The sequence below is a fragment of the Corapipo altera genome, unplaced genomic scaffold (assembly GCF_003945725.1).
Source record: "Corapipo altera isolate COAL_440 unplaced genomic scaffold, ASM394572v1 347, whole genome shotgun sequence".
Lineage (NCBI taxonomy): Eukaryota > Metazoa > Chordata > Aves > Passeriformes > Pipridae > Corapipo > Corapipo altera.
Genome location: NW_020885079.1, coordinates 67,873 through 82,974, shown reverse-complemented (window position 1 = coordinate 82,974; position 15,102 = coordinate 67,873). Strand labels below are relative to the sequence as shown.

Sequence of the window (15,102 nt, the reverse complement as noted above, 5' to 3'; positions counted from 1 at the left end):
TTCCTTCATGTGGTCACGCTACTTCCGGGTTTGGGGCGTTCGCGCCTTTTCCCGGCCCCGCCCCCCCATGGCGGGTCCCGGTGCCGGCGGCGACCCCCGACCCTTGACTTCTGACTTCTGACCCCGTACGTGCACGGCGGGACCCCCCCCGTTTGGGGGCCGGGGAACCCTGGTTAAGGAGGTTCGGTTGGCTGGGGGGGGGCTGTGGTGTCCTCGGAGGGTCCCTGGTACCAGGGACGTGTGCGGGGGGGGTCACAGTGCCGCGGCCGGGGGTCGTGCCAAGAGGAGTATGTTCGGAGTTGTCTTGGGGGAGCACTGGTACCTCAGGGGCCCTGGAGCCACGGGGGGCCCTGGGGGCTCTTTGTGCCGGGGGGAGTGTGTAGGGGCTGTCCTGGGGGGCGCTGGTGCCAGGGGGTGTCCCGGGGGCTGTGCAGTGCTCCGGATCCATTTGGGGGGGGGGAGGCGGGGCGGCTTCAGGGGCCAGGGTGCATTTGGAGGGGGCTTCAGGTGTCTTGCTGCGGGGGTGTGGATTTTAGGAGGAGGTGGGATGGTCCTGGCACCGGGATGAGTTCGGGGATGACCTGGGGAGGGAAGGAAGGGAGGCTGAAGGGGTGCAGCGTGTGGAGGGAGGGTCAGACTAGGACATGGTTTGTGTTTTGGGGGTTGGGGGAGCCTGTGGTGTCTTGGGGTGACGGTGATCCCAAATTCACCCCGTTTGTTTTCTAGAGGTGCCGTTAGACCCCCCGTGGACTCCAGGCCATGTTCTCAGAGCGGGCGGCGCCCACAGCGCAGGGGCTACTGGGCCCCCCCTCAGCCGAGCCCCCCACGTTCCCCAGGGTGCCAGTGCTGGGCTACTCGGACTGCTCGGGGCCGTTCCGGCCGGGCGAGCGCAGCTTCAGCCGCCAGTACGCGCACGTGTACGCCGTGCGCCTCGCCGGCATGCGCCCAACGCTGGAGCGCCGCGCGCGGGGCCGCTGGGGTGAGCTGGGGCACCCTGCTCGTCAGTACCCTGCCCAGGAAACACACCGGGGGGCTGCAGCATGTCCAGGGAAGGGGCTGGAGCAGCAGGAGCAGCTGAGAGAGCTGTGGGGGGCTCAGCCTGGAGAGAAGGAGGCTCAGGGGGGACCTTCTGGCTCTGCAACTCCCTGACAGGAGGGGGGAGCCAGGGGGGGTCAGGCTCTGCTCCCAGGGAACAAGGGACAGGAGGAGAGGAAACAGCCTCAAGCTGTGCCAGGGAAGGTCAGGTTGGATACTGGGGAAATTCCTTCATGGAAAGGGCTGTCCAGCCCTGGCACAGCTGCCCAGGGCAGTGGTGGAGTCCCCATCCCTGGGGGAATTTAACTGACTTGTGGATGTGGCACTTGGGGACATGGGTGGCCTTGGCAGAAAAGCACCTGTGGAGCTGTATTAGGATTTTACCTCCAGTTTACCAGATTTATATCTGAGTCCAAAAGTGCATGAGTATTCTCATCCTCAGGCTGGATGTACCCTGCAGGCATCCCAGACTGGATGGGGAATCCATCCCTGATGGGGGGGAGGGGGATCAATCCCTCTGAGGGAATCCATCCCTACCAGGGAAAATCCATCCTTGTGGAGGTGAAGCAGCCATCCCTGCAGTGGGGGAGATCCATCCCTGCCAGGTTGGGATCCACCCGCAACCTTCCTGCAATGTGAGAAGCCCCCATTTGCCCAGTTGTCCTAGTCTCCAGCAGCGTTTTACACTCTTGGCAGGGAACGTGTTGGCAGAGCCCACCCCAAACAGCTCAGCCCCCCAGCTCTGGGATGCACTGCAATGATGGGATCATCCAGGGACTTCCTACTGCAGCTCCCACCTGGAGTTCTGACCTTAGGACGAACTGCCTTCCCCATCAGAGATAGAAGGGAATGTGTGCAGGGGGGCCCTGACTCTTTTTCGGGCACTTTCGGGAGCTGGAGTTGAGTGTGAGGTTTGTCTGGGTGGGGGTGGGGGTGGGGGACCCTGGCCAGGAAGTGGGGTAAGGGGGGTGCAGCTGGGTGAGAAGGGCTGGTTTTGCCAGGGGGGCCATTTCCTGGCCCAGGGGGGCTTGTGGTCCGTGGGTGGGACCCTCACACTCAGAGTTTCCGTCCGCGGGATGAAGCAATGCCGCGGCTCTGCCCCCCTCACCCCCCCCGCCTGGGCACGTCTGAGATCGAATTTCCCTCAGCTTTGCCCTTCTATGGGCAAAAACCCTTTTGGTGGAGGCTTTTGGGCCGGACTCCTGTTCTCCTGCTCTCTCCATCCCCGTGGAGCCAAGGGGAGGCAAAGCCAGCACTGGTCCAACAGCAGATGTCATTCCTTGGCCTTTGCCAAGTGTGACAGGACCCAGGGGTTTGTAAAGTTCCCCCTCCCACACTCCTAGGATGGGACCAGATTTCAGGCGTTTGTCTCCAAGCAGGAAGCACCTGCAGGCAAAAATCAGGAGAGCACAACCTCCCTCCCCCTGAACACACATTTTGAGGGGTCCAAGCCAAGAATAAGAAACTTCCAATAGGATTGATTTTTGTTCTGACTCGGAGTGTTTGCATTCCTGGGCTCGGGAATCCATGTTTCCAGCCTGGGGTGCCAGGGTTGGTAGCGGGGTGCTCTCCCCAGGACAGGAGTCATGTTCAGCAGCACGTGATGGGCAAAGGGAGATTTCTGGGAGGGGAGATGTCATCCAGAAAGGATGGGGAGCCACCACGGGCAGTGTTGTTTTGGGAGAGGAGCCCAGGAGCTGGTCCCCCCTGTCCAGGGCCCAAGGCTTGAGATGGGCTTCACAGGCTGGTTTAAACTGGGAATGACAGTCCCACATACCAGATGGGGCTGGGACACATCTGGGTCCCTGGGGGTGGGGTGAGAAATTTTAGGCTCAGTTTGTGGTGAGGGAGATTTTTGCTCCTCAGCCACAGAGCTCCTTGCAGCTCCTGAGGCTTGTGCTGGTTCCTCCAGCCCAGATCCCCTGTGGATCCCTGCCTAAAGCCCAAGGTCCTGTCAGCATGCCAGGATCTTCCCTGGCTGTGATGGGGATCCTGAATTCCAGCAGGTATCTGACGTTGAGGGTCTGGCCCTGGCAGAGGTCAGGTTTGGGAGTGGTGAGTGATCTACCTGTCAGCTCCAAGTAGGATGTTTGGATCATGTCCTGGATGGGGAGCAGGAACACCAACCCCCCCATGCCCAAGGGCAGGATCATCACATCCTGGACCCTTCCTGGGCAGAGCTGTTCCTGGGACCTAAACACACTGTCCCAAGGAGCTGTCGGTCTCCCAGCCCGTGTCATGACCCAGCTTTCCCCTCCAGTGCAGAGGAAATGCCTGCAGGCTCTGGTATGCTCCTTGGCCCCATCTGGCCCACACATGTCCTCTCGGCACTGTGCCTCGAGGAAAAGCAGGAGGCTTCCCAACATTCCCGCTGCTTCTCGCTGGCCTCGGCGCTGGGGCCGTTCCAGCTGCTCCCCCCAGCCCTGTGTCATGCCCCCATCACCCCAAGGCCACTGACCCCCATTGCTCCGCAGGGAACGATGTCGTGCTGCGGAAGCTGTCGGAGCTGCAGGTGGGCGAGAAGTGCTGCGTGGTGGGGACGCTCTTCAAGGCCATGCAGCTCCAGCCCTCCATCCTGCAGGAGATCAGCGAGGAGGTAATGGAGGGACACTCCCCTGATGCACCCCCTCCACCTCCTCCACACAGCTCGGGGGATGTGCCAGCACATGTGGGAGCTCCCCGTGCTCACTGTGGCCAGGGAACTGGCAGGGATTGCAGCTGGGTAGGTGGGCTGTGCCTGCTGTGTTTCTGGATGCCAGCTTGCTGGCATTTCTTGGTGCCAGCATGTTTCTGTGTGTGGTGCTTATGGAATCATGGAATGGGTTGGGTTGGGAGAGACCTTAAAGCTCATCCATGGGCAGGAACACCTTTCACTAGACTAGGTTGCTCTGAACCTCATCCAGCCTGGCCTGGAACACTTCCAAGGATGGGGCATCCACAGCTTTTCTCGGCAGCCTGTGCCAACGTCTCACCATTCTCACAAGGAAGAATTCCTTGCCCGTATCTAATCCAAATCCACCCTTTGTCCATCTGAAGCTGTTTCCCCCTGTTTGCCACCACCCTCACTCAGTGATGATTTTCCAGCCTTTGGAGAGTTTGGATCCAAGGGGTTGGTAATACAACCCCCTTTCCCTGCCAACAGGGGAGGGGGATGAGGGGAGTGTCAGGGAAGCTCTGGCATCCCTATGCAGTGCCAGGGGCCTGTCTCCTCCCAGCCAGCTCACGTTGGGAAGTTTAAAGCTCCCACCACCCATCTGAGCTGCTTCCTCCTTGGGTGGGGCTCACGTTCAGGATGCTGCAGGGAAGCGCTGAGTGAAACCTGCCCATCCGGGGGGACTCCAGCTGCCAGGGCCTCCAGCTGGAGTGTTGGCCATGCTGGTGGGGGGGCCTGGAGCAGGAAAAGGTCCCTGGGGACCACTGGTCCTCGCTGAGGCTGTCAGAGCTGTCCCTGCCCACCCTGCAGCACAACCTGGTGCCTCAGCCGCCCCTGCCCAAGTACATCCAGCCCTCAGACGAGCTGATCCTGGAGGATGAGCTGCAGCGGATTAAGCTGGAAGGAGCCATCGATGTGCAGAGGCTGGTGACAGGTAAGGGCCAGCGGTGGCTCCACTGTGGGACCCACCCCACGGGTGCTGACCAGGGCTGACTGCCCACTCTGCCCCAGGGACCATCGTGGCCGTGTACGGCTCCGAGCAGGACGATGGCAGGTTCCTGGTAGAGGATCACTGCTTCGCTGACTTGCCACCACCCCTGCCCTGGAACGGGCCCACCTCTGACCGGTGAGTCAGCAGGAGCGGGGCTGGCACTGTGTTCCTGCCCTGCCAAGAGGGCTAGTGGAGGGGGTTGTGCCCCCTGCCCCGGCTCTCTGATGCCCCTTAGTTTGGGAGCATGGCATGCTGCCCAAGCCTCTCCATCCATCCAGGTTTGCGCTGCTGGCCTCAGGGCTGGGACTGGGCAGTGGGAGTGGGGAGGCCCTGCTGAGCACCCAGCTGCTGGTGGACGTGGTGACAGGGCAGCTGGGCGCCGAGGGCGAGCAAAGCTGTGCTGCCCACATCTCCCGAGTCATCCTGGCAGGGAACCTGCTGAGCCAGAACACGCAGAGCCGGGACACCATCAACAAGGTACAGCGGGGGGGGGGGGCTCACAGAGCTTCCGAGGCGCTGGGATGATGTGGGGAGGCGGCAGAGGGCACAAGGGGTTGTTCTTCACTGTCTCCCTGCTCACCCAGGCCAAGTACCTGACCAAGAAGACTCAGGCAGCGAGCGTGGAGGCCGTGAAGATGCTGGATGAGATCCTGCTGCAGCTCTGTGTGAGTGCTCGGGGTTGGCCAGGGAATTGGGTTCCTCTGGGTGAGGGAGCCTAGTTCCTGAGGCAGGGGAGCAGCACTGCTATCATCCCAGGGTGTGGGGTGGCAAACCCCCTTCCCCAGCACCCACCTTCCCTTTGAGCACCCCCTAGAGAGAGGGAGCACAAAACCCAACTCCAAATCCTTCTCTCAGGATCTGGCCTCCATGGTGAAGCCAAGTGGAGTGTCCTGTGGGAAAGGGGCAGGAGTGACACCAGGGCTTTGCTCTGAGCCCCCTCAGAGGGCATTTTGGCTGCCCTGTTGATCCCTGCTCTGCCCGCAGACCTCGGTGCCCGTGGATGTGATGCCCGGGGAGTTCGACCCCACCAACTACACGCTGCCACAGCAACCACTGCACCGCTGCATGCTGCCCCTGGCCAGCCCCTATGCCACGCTGCACCTCGTCACCAACCCCTACCAGGCCAACCTGGATGGTGTCAGGTAAACAAAGCTAGTGTGCCACCACAGATCTGGTGACAGCTGTCAGCAGCATAGCACTGCAGAGCATGTCTGAGCATGTCCAGCATCTAAATCTCCCCTTCTTACCCCAAAAATATAGGTTTTTGGGGACATCAGGACAAAATGTCAGTGACATCTTCAAATACAGCAGCATGGATGACTACCTGGAGATCCTGGAGTGGACACTGCTGGCAGGACACATCAGCCCCACAGCCCCAGACACCCTAGGTAGAACAAGGGCTGGGGGGGATGTTGCCCTCCCCAGGGTTGCAGGTCCCCCCCTAATTCTCATCCCCCCCAGGCTGTTACCCATTTTACAAATCGGACCCGTTCATCCTCACCGAGTGCCCTCACGTCTACTTCTGTGGGAACGCACCCCGCTTCCAGTCCAAACTGCTCCGAGGTGCTCCTGCAGATCCTTGTGGGGGGCTGGGAGGTGCCGGGGGGCTCCTCCACCTGACACCCACCTGTGTTCACAGGGGCAGAGGGGCAGCGGGTGCTGCTGGTGACAGTGCCCGACTTCAGCACCACGCAGACCGCCTGCCTTGTCAACCTGCGCGACCTCACCTGCCAGCCCATCACCTTCTCCGGCTTTGGGGACGAGGATGAGGACGGGGACATGGAAGTTGGGCACTGACCACAGGGAGGGCATGGACTTCATTGCCCCCACCCCTCAGGGGGTCCTGGCACCGACCGCCCTTGTCTGTCCTCTGGGAGGGGGGCACTGGAAGGACAAAATGCTCATACCAATATAACTTGATTTATTTGTGTAACAAAACTGTGTGGATGGGAGAGGGGCTGTGCCCGCCTCTGTGGGCCCTGCCCTGGCGAGCGGGACCACCCCTGCCATGCCACTGGGACAGGGACAGTGAGCTGGCACTGCCCAGCCCCGAGGGATGGGGTAGCATGTCCCTGACAGCGCCCAGCTGTGAAGGCCAACGCACTCAGTCCAGGGATGTAGCGAGGTGAGGGGCTGGAGCCCACTGGGAGCAGCTGCCCAGGCTCAGGGAAGATGTTGGAAGTGGATGCTGGGGCATCCGACCGTCGCTTGAAGCAGAGCAAAGGCCTGAGCATCCCTAGTCCCCAAAGTTCACTGTGTAGGTCTCAGCTGTGGTGAGAGGCTGCATTGTCCCTGTGCCCAGCTCCCAGCCCTCCATCTCTGTCACCAGCTCGGTGACCACCTCTGTCTCGGTGTCCATCTCCCAGGTGCCGGCCGTGGGCGGCTCCTGGCTCCAGGGCGTGTAGGCTGTGCTGCTGAAGGGGAAGGGCAGGGCCGTGGTGGCCGGTGGGGCTGTGGGGCCACTGGTGGTTGTGGCATTGAGACGCCGCAGCCGCAGCTGCTCCCGCAACCGCATGCGGTGCCGGAGGCGCATCCGCAGGCGCAGGCGCTCACGGGGTGTCATGGGCCGGCCGGGCACCACGAGGCGGATCGGCCGGTTCCCGTTCATGGCCATGATCTCCCGGATGCGCTTCCAGTTGGAGCGGGACAGGACAAAATTGCACTGGGTGGCCCCGATGTCATAGAGGACGTGGCAGGTCTTGATGCTGGGATTGTAGCCCTCGGCCCGCGCCGACACACGGTACTCACCCGGGTTCAGGATGCGCCAGTAGTCCCCACCGCTGGCTGTGATTACAGAGGGCAGCCAGGTGGGACAGAGGTGGTGCAGGGCTGCCAGCAGCCTGCCCACATTTCATAGCCCCCTACCTGTTTTGATGTTGTGGTTGATGCCCCCCACCATGATGGTGGCGTTGGCAATGGGCTCTCCCTGCTGGTCCGTCACTATGCCCTTGATTCCACGATGGACCTGGGTGAGGAAAGGGATGAGCAAAACCGTGTGGGGCAGGTGGGGCGGCCGTGACAGTGTCCCAGCGCATACCTGCTCCATGAAGGTGAGCAGCGACTCCTTGTTGTTCTCCCACTCCTGCTGCAGCTCACTCTCGTGGGGGAACTTGTCGCAGCCCAGGTAGACAGACAGCTCCAGGCAGTTGGTGTGCAGGTAGCTGAAGTCATTCATGCCTGCAAGACACACGGACATGTGCCCAGCCAGCCGCTCACTCACATTCCTGCAGTAGGGTCACAGGGCAGCTGTGCCATGAGCCCCAACTTACTGCCAGCCCGGGGGTGCCACTTGGCACCCTGCACGATGCCCATGGCGTCAGTCATGTCCTGCGCGTGGCAGCCCCCACGGAAGGTCTCAGTCATGGTGAGGTGTGCTGAGGCGTAGGAGATGGCGAGCCAGCGGAACACAGCGTGGTCAGGCGTCTCCTGCAGCTCGGGATGCTCATCCTCATAGTCCAGTGGGCGAGGAGCAGCTGCCGGTGTCGGGGGGCTGGGCCGGGCCGTGTCAAAGGGGAAGGACACCAGCTTCTCCCCGCCCTGCAGGTTGGCTCCCAGCACGAAGGGGTTCTTGTCCATCCATGCCATGACAGCCCGTGTCTCCACTGCCACCTGTGAGGTGGGCACAGGGTGAGAAGTGTCACCCCCCTGTCACCTCCTCCCCTTCCCTGTCCACCTCCACACCCCCCTCTGTGCTCACTGCCGCATCCTCAGCCAGGTAGTGCTCCGGGATGGGGATGTGGTGATTGGGGAACTGGTGGGGCACCAGCCGCCTCTCCTCCGCTGCCCACAGCGCTGAGGCCAGGTCAGGAAAGTTCTCAAAGAGGTCAAAGCCCTCCTCTGTCCAATGGCCCAGTGCCCAGTTGCCCAGTTCAGAGCCCTGTGGATGGCCCAGGACAGCAGTGAGCCCAAGGAGAGCTGCATCCTACCACCCTGCTCTGCCATCCTGTCCCATTCCACCACTCTGCCATCCCATCCTAGCTCCCCACCATCCCATCCCACCATTCCAGCTCTCATCCCCTGCCCTGACATCCCAGTTGCCCAGCTTGGAGCCCTGCCACCAGCCCAGGGCAGCAGTGAGCTGCAAGGGGAGGGAAGCATTCTACCACTCTGCCATCTCATCCCACTGCACCACATCCCATCCCCACTACCCCACTGCTCCACTGACCCATCCCACTGCCCCACGGCCAATCCCACCACCCACATCCCACCCCGCTGTCCCCTCACCGCCTCGCGGGCCAGCTCGTAGCCGTCGGGGTTGAGGGAAGGGACGAGGTGGATGCGGGTGTCAGTGACCAGGCCCCGCACACGGGGGTTCCCGTCTTGGTACTCCTTGCACAGGAACTGCATCAGCAGCAGCAGCAGCTCCCGGCCCAGGGCCTCATTCCCGTGCAGCCCCGCCGTGTACCGGAACTCAGGCTCACCTGGGGCAGGGGGTGAGCAGGGTCAGCCAATGCCTGGGACCATAGCTGGGGCCCCCTGCACCCCCCACGCTCCCTCCACCTGTCTCATGCTCGCCCGGGCTGTCAGAGATCTCCATGGCGTAGATCTTCAGCCCCCGTGAGCTCTTGCCGATGTTGTAGATGCGGGTGATGGTGGGACATTCCTCGTTCACCACCTTCATCAGCTGCAGGGCGGGTGGAGATGGGGGCAGCACTTGGGGGGATAAGACCACCCCCCATAGAGGATTCCAGCACCACGGAGGATCCCATCCCCCACCAAGCCGCACACCCCCAAGGAGGTGCCCACCCCCATGGAGAATCCAACCCCCACAGAGGATTCCACCACCATGATGGATCCCACAACCATGGCCATGTCTACCCCATGGAGGATCCCAGCCCATGGATGTGTTCAGAGTGTCCCACCCCCCATAGAGGATCCCACCCCCCAGCGGATCTGCCCCCCAGCAGTGCCCACCTGTCTCATGTCCTTGTAGGAGTGGTGTCGGAAGTCCAGGTTGTCTGTGGAGGTCACCTCGTTCTGCTGGGTGTAGTAGCTGCTGACGGCTGTGGAGGGGTCAGGGACACAGTGGTGGGGGATAGCTGGAGAGCTGCCACCCCACCATAGCCCCCCAGGCTGCTTCGGAGTGACTGTTACCGGAAAGGGGGCACCCCAGGACCTCGAGGCGCAGGCAGAGGCTCCCATTCCAGCGCTGGGGGTAGATGCGGATGTACCGGGCCACCATCGGCTCAGGGAACTCACTCAGCACTGGAGTGTCCTTGTCCACATTGCCATAAAACATCTGCCAAGGGGAGGAGATGTACTCGAGAGGGTCGCCATTGTCCCCATATCCCCCCCCCAAGCCTGGTCTGGGGTCCCCACCATCTCCTCGTAGCCATTGCTGTACATCACCCAGTGCTGGCTGTCGTTGCTGAAGCCCACGTAGAAGCTGGTGACAAAGTCATCACTGCAAGGGGACAGGGACAGGTTGGGACTCCCACTCCCCCCACTCCCCCCTGCCTGTGTCCCCACCTCCACCCCCATGTCCCCGTACTGGATCTGGGAGTCGCGCCCCTGGGTGATGACGCCGGTGAACATGGTGATGCGGCGAGTGTCCACCTCGAGCCAGTGCGCCCGGCTGTCATCCTCGGCACACCACGCCCCGTCGAAGAAATCGTCCTCGTTGGTGCCCGCCTGGGGGGGGGACAGTGAGCGGGACATGCATGGGGGTGTCACTGTCAGCCCCAGGTGGGTGGGAGGGGTGACCCTCACCTGCATGTTGAGGCGGCCACGCTGGGCGCCCAGCCCGTGGCGCAGCATGGAGGAGGCCAGGATCTGGTCGTCCTCGATGCGGTGGGACTCCAGCCCGATCGGGGGACATCCTGGGGACAGCGGGGGGAGGGGGAGTGATGAGCATCCTCCCCACAGCGGGGTGTCCCCGTCAGTTCTGGAAATGGGGACACTCACTTGTCTTCTCTGCCGGAGGGGTCCATTCCTCATCTGGATCCCACTTCTTCCCTCCTGGTTTTTTGGTTTTTCCTGGGAAAGGGTCACAGTGAGAGGGGCAGGGATGGAGATGGGAGTGGGGGGACAGGGATGGGGACTGGCACCCACCTTTGCGGTCCTGGCCCTTCTCCTCTGCCCAGGACTCCTCCTCCTCCTCCTCCTCCTCCTTGCTGCTGTTGCCTTTCTTGGGCTTTGCTGTTGGGGAGGTGACACCCGCCCCAGGGATGTGACATCCATCCCAGGGATGTGCCACCAGTTCCAGGAACATGCCACCCCCCCCAGGGATGTGACACCCACCATGCAGACATGTCACCCACTGCAGGGACATGCCACCCTCCACAGGGACATGCCACCCTCCCTGTGGCTCTGCCACCAACTATAGGGACATGCCACCCACCATGGGCCCACCCGGCCCCTGCCCATCCCTCCAACCACCCTCGCCCCCCTCTCACAGGGTCTGATTTTCTCCTCGTCTGTCTCCATCCCGTCACCCTTGTCCGGATGTTTGCGGAGCTTCGGCGGGGGGGACAGCCCGTAGGTCACTGGGGGGGCACAGGGTGGGGGCTGGGACACCCCTCTGGGGCTGGTGGGGGGGCAGGGGTGATGGGGGGTCCTGGGGTGCCCCCTCCCTCCCGGGCTGTCACTCACGGTCATCGTAGTCGGGTGGCTCAAAGCCCTCACCATAGTCCCCTTCGGTCACTGGGCCAGGCAGGGGGGGCTGTGGGGGGGGGCTCCTCTGGCTCTCCTGGTGGGGGGAAGGGGCTGTGCTGGGGATGAGGAGGCAATAGGGTCCCTGTGTCCCTGCAGGGTCCACTATGCCCCCATGGGGTTCTCCATGCCCCTATGGGGTCCCCACGGGATCAGCATGCCCCTCTGGTACCCCCATGTCCCTGTGGGGGGCCCCATGTACCTGTGGGGTCCCTATGTCTCCAGTGGATCCCCCTATATCCCACCCATGCCCCCAAGAGATCTTCACACCCCTGTGGGGTCCCCACACCTCTACCATCCCCCTGAGGGTCCCCCATGCTCCAATGGGAATGCCGTGTCCCTGTGGGGTCCTCCATGCCCATACAGGGTCCCCATGTCCCTGCAGGGTTCCTTGTGTTCCTATGGGGTCCCCTATGATTCTGTGGGATCCCTCTGTCCCTATGGAGTCTCCATGTCCCTTTGGGGTCCCTATGTCCCTCAACATCCCCTGGCACCCCCAAACCACCAAGAGATCTCCAGACTCCTAAAGTGCCCCCACACCCCTATGGGGTCCCCACACCCTTTATGCTGACCCCATGCCCACCCCAGCTCCAGGCTGCCCCAAAATGCTGCTCCCCTGTGTCCCCAAGGCTAGGGACTGTCCCCCAACCTCACCCCGAGTGGTATCAGCCCCTGTGTCCCCCTGTCCCCCCACATACGGGGCTCCTCAGGCTGGGGCCAGACACGCTCAGGTCTCCTCCTGCTTGGGGGCTTGGGGGGCTTCTGCTGCCGCCGGATGTACTCGACTGGGGACACAGAGGGTGACCCTGGCTTTGGGGTGCGAGGTGGGGGGGGACATTCCCTCCATCCCTCCCTGCAGGCCAGGGGACGCTGGTGGTCCCCCCACCCACACCCCAGCACCGTACAGTCCTCGTAGTCCTCCCGCTCCAGCTGCTCGTTGTAGTCCAGAGTCGGGGGCTCCGGCTCCTCGGGAAGCTCTGCAGAGAGGGGACACGGGGGGAAGTGGCACAGGTGGCACTGGGGTGCAGGAAGGGGACACCAGAGAGCAGGGAGGTGGCCCTGGGGTGCAAGGTGGTGGCACTGGGACTCAGGGAGGTGGCACCAGGATGCAGGGAGGTAGCACTGGGACACAGGGAAGTGACACTAAGGATTAGGGAGGTGACATAGGGGTGCAGGAAGGTGGCAACTGGGAATAGGGAGGTGGCCCTAGGTTGCAAGGGAGTGGCCCTGGGGAGCTGGGAGATGGCATTGGGGTGCAGGAAGGTGACATTTGGGGACAGGGAGGTCGCACTGGGGTGCAGTGGGGTGGCCCCGGGTTGCAGTGGGGTGGCCCCGGGTTGCAGTGGGGTGGCCCCAAGACAGGTGGTGGCCCTGAGGGCTGGGCACTCACCTGGTTGGGGCTTGGGGTCCCAGTCCTCCCGGCCCAACCCCCAGCGCTCACTCTGTGGCTCCTCCAGCTCCCCTGGGGACAGGGACAGAGTGAGGGGTTGGCAGGGCCCCTCAGGGCCCCAGCATGCCCCTCATCTACCCTGTCCTACAGCAGGAAGAGGAAGGTTAGGGGGACAGAGAGGGGGACTCCAGGGGGACAAAGCCACTAGGGCAGCTGAGCAGGACATGGGGTGATGCTCTGCTTTGCTGAGACCCACCACTCCAACACAACCCACAGCAAGGGATGCCCCCAAAACTCACCTCGGCCACCTCCATCCTCTTCCTCCTCTTTGTAGTGTGAAGGCTCCAGGAACTCAGGTGCCCCCTCATCATCCTTGCCCCGCAGGGGCTGTGGGGTGGTGGGGGGCTCTGGGGGGAGGCTTGGTGGCACCGGTGGCTTCTTGCCAGAGGGTTTGGTGGCCTTGGGTGGCTTCTCCTTGGGCTTTTTGGAGCCTTTTGGAGGTTTTTCAGAGCCTTTGGGGTTTTTTTCTGAGCCTTTTGGGGGGTTTTCAGAGCCTTTTGGTGGCTTTTCCTTGGGTTTCTTCTGGGGTTTGCCCTTGCTCCGGTCCCTGTCCTTGTTTTTGTCCTTCTTGGGGCTCCGGGGTCTCTCCTTGGGCTTCTTGGGAGGCTTAGGGGGTTTTTCCTTCTTCCCCTTCCTGGGTTTCTCAGGCTCCGTCAGCGGCCCTGGGGAGTCTGGGGGAGGGAGGGGGCGAAAAGGAGGGGCAGCCGCCCCGAGGTGGGGTGAGGGACGGCGGGGTCGGGCTGAGGAATCCCCCCCGTCCCGCCTCCCCCCGTTCTTCGTGGGATGGCGGTGCCGGTCGCTCACCGGTGCCGGTGTCGATGCTGAGGTCGGTGCCGAAGCTCAGCTCGGTGCCATGCCCGTCCCGGTCCCCGCCGTCCCCGGGCCCGAGGAAGCCCCGCAGAAACTCCTCGATCTCGGCGTCGGTGAGGGCGGGGGGGCCCCGGGGCGGCCCCCGGTGCCGGTACCGGCAGCAGCGGTAGCAGCGCGGCCGTCAACAGGAGGCAGGAGCGGGGCGGCCCCGCCGGGACCATCGCGCTCCGCACCGGCCCCGCGCCCCGAGAGTCCCGAGAGCCCCGGGCGGGCGGGCTGGGGGCGGCGCTGCGGCCGGGGGCGGCTCCGAGCGGCGGCGGCGCCCCCGGGATCCACTCGGCACCGGGACGGCACCGGGATGATACCGGCACCGGGATGGCGCTGGCACTGAACGGCACCCGGATGGCACTGAACGGGATGGGCACCGGCACTGCCACTGTCGCTGGTCACATGCTGTACTGGCACCGCACCGGGTCCGAGACTGCTGGGGACGCGCACTGGCACCGCGCGGGACTGGCGCTGCCTGGCACCGGCACTGGTACCGGCACTGGCACCGGCACTGGCACCGGCACTGGCACCGGCACTGGCGCGGACCCGCGCTGCACTGGCACCGGGACTGGCACTGAAGTGATACCGGCACTGAGGGGACCCGCGCTGCACTGCGCTGGCACTGCCTGGGACCGGTCTCGAGCCCACACCGGCACTGACTGGGGCACAGCACTGTACTGGCGCTGTGGGCACCCTGGACTGCAGGGGTTGGCATTGCATCAGCACTGGCACGGCGTGGGGACCAGCACGACACGGCACCGGCACTGTGGCCCCACGTGCAGCGTCTGGTTCAGGCCTGGCACCGGGCTGGGCACCGGTGCTGCACCCGCAGCAGTGACACCGACACTGTGCTCACAGCGCAGGCAGGCACAGGGCACACCCTGCACCCCTGTAAGCCCTGAACCCCCTGTAACCCCTGCACTCCAGTAAGCCCTGCAACCCCGGTAAGCCCTGCACCCCTGTACCACCCACCCCTCTGTGCTGCTGTAAACCCTGAATCCCCGCTAGCCCCTGCATTCCTGTACCCCCTGCAACCCCTGAACCCCCTGCATTCCCTGTCCCCCTGTCCCCCTGCACCGTTTGTACCCACTGCACCTCTGTGGGTGCTGCACATGCAGGCTCGGAGCCTCAGGTGCCAGTGCTGCGTCTGCCCCGGGACCGGGCACAGCCCCTGCTTCCGTGACACTGCAGGCACGGCACACAGGACCCCCGTTGTCTGGAGCAGCACATGGACACACTACACACGTGAAGACACCGCACTTGAGACATGCACAGCACACGGCACACGCACTGCACACCCCTTGCACATGCCTGGCAGTGCCTCGGGCTCCCTGCGCACCCCCTGCACATGCCTGGCAGTGCCCCGGGCTCGCTGCACACGGAGCACACAGGACGAGCTGCGTGTGGGGCAGGACCACGCGCAGGGACCGTGCACTGCACACTGCACACGTCCTGCACACGTGT

At 63.5% G+C, this 15,102-nt stretch overlaps 2 protein-coding genes across 3 annotated transcripts; one reads left to right on the top strand and one right to left on the bottom strand.

Moving 5' to 3' along the window:
- Nucleotides 1-5: 5 nt before the first annotated feature.
- Nucleotides 6-6,617, top strand: POLD2 (DNA polymerase delta 2, accessory subunit). Of its 2 annotated transcripts, none has more exons than XM_027669431.1 (11): nt 6-125; nt 727-979; nt 3,510-3,631; nt 4,499-4,622; nt 4,700-4,814; nt 4,958-5,156; nt 5,264-5,344; nt 5,664-5,821; nt 5,940-6,067; nt 6,141-6,242; nt 6,319-6,617. In XM_027669431.1, the coding sequence occupies exons 2-11, from the start codon at nt 760-762 to the stop codon at nt 6,474-6,476; spliced, it is 1,407 nt and encodes a 468-aa protein (XP_027525232.1). In that variant the 5' UTR covers nt 6-125; nt 727-759; the 3' UTR covers nt 6,477-6,617. The 2 variants fall into 2 exon arrangements, with proteins under 2 accessions (XP_027525232.1, XP_027525233.1); XM_027669432.1 differs by having other exon boundaries at nt 8-181.
- Nucleotides 6,589-13,811, bottom strand: AEBP1 (AE binding protein 1). Its single transcript, XM_027669430.1, is given in 22 exon segments — nt 6,589-7,463; nt 7,545-7,644; nt 7,717-7,856; nt 7,949-8,288; nt 8,377-8,556; nt 8,904-9,100; nt 9,180-9,303; nt 9,594-9,682; nt 9,774-9,918; nt 9,999-10,083; nt 10,171-10,310; nt 10,389-10,498; nt 10,584-10,655; nt 10,731-10,817; nt 11,075-11,164; nt 11,271-11,384; nt 12,029-12,115; nt 12,236-12,307; nt 12,721-12,792; nt 13,020-13,451; nt 13,585-13,715; nt 13,717-13,811. Coding segments are annotated over 22 exon segments (3,450 nt in total). The 3' UTR covers nt 6,589-6,915.
- Between the last annotated feature and the right edge of the window lie 1,291 nt (nt 13,812-15,102).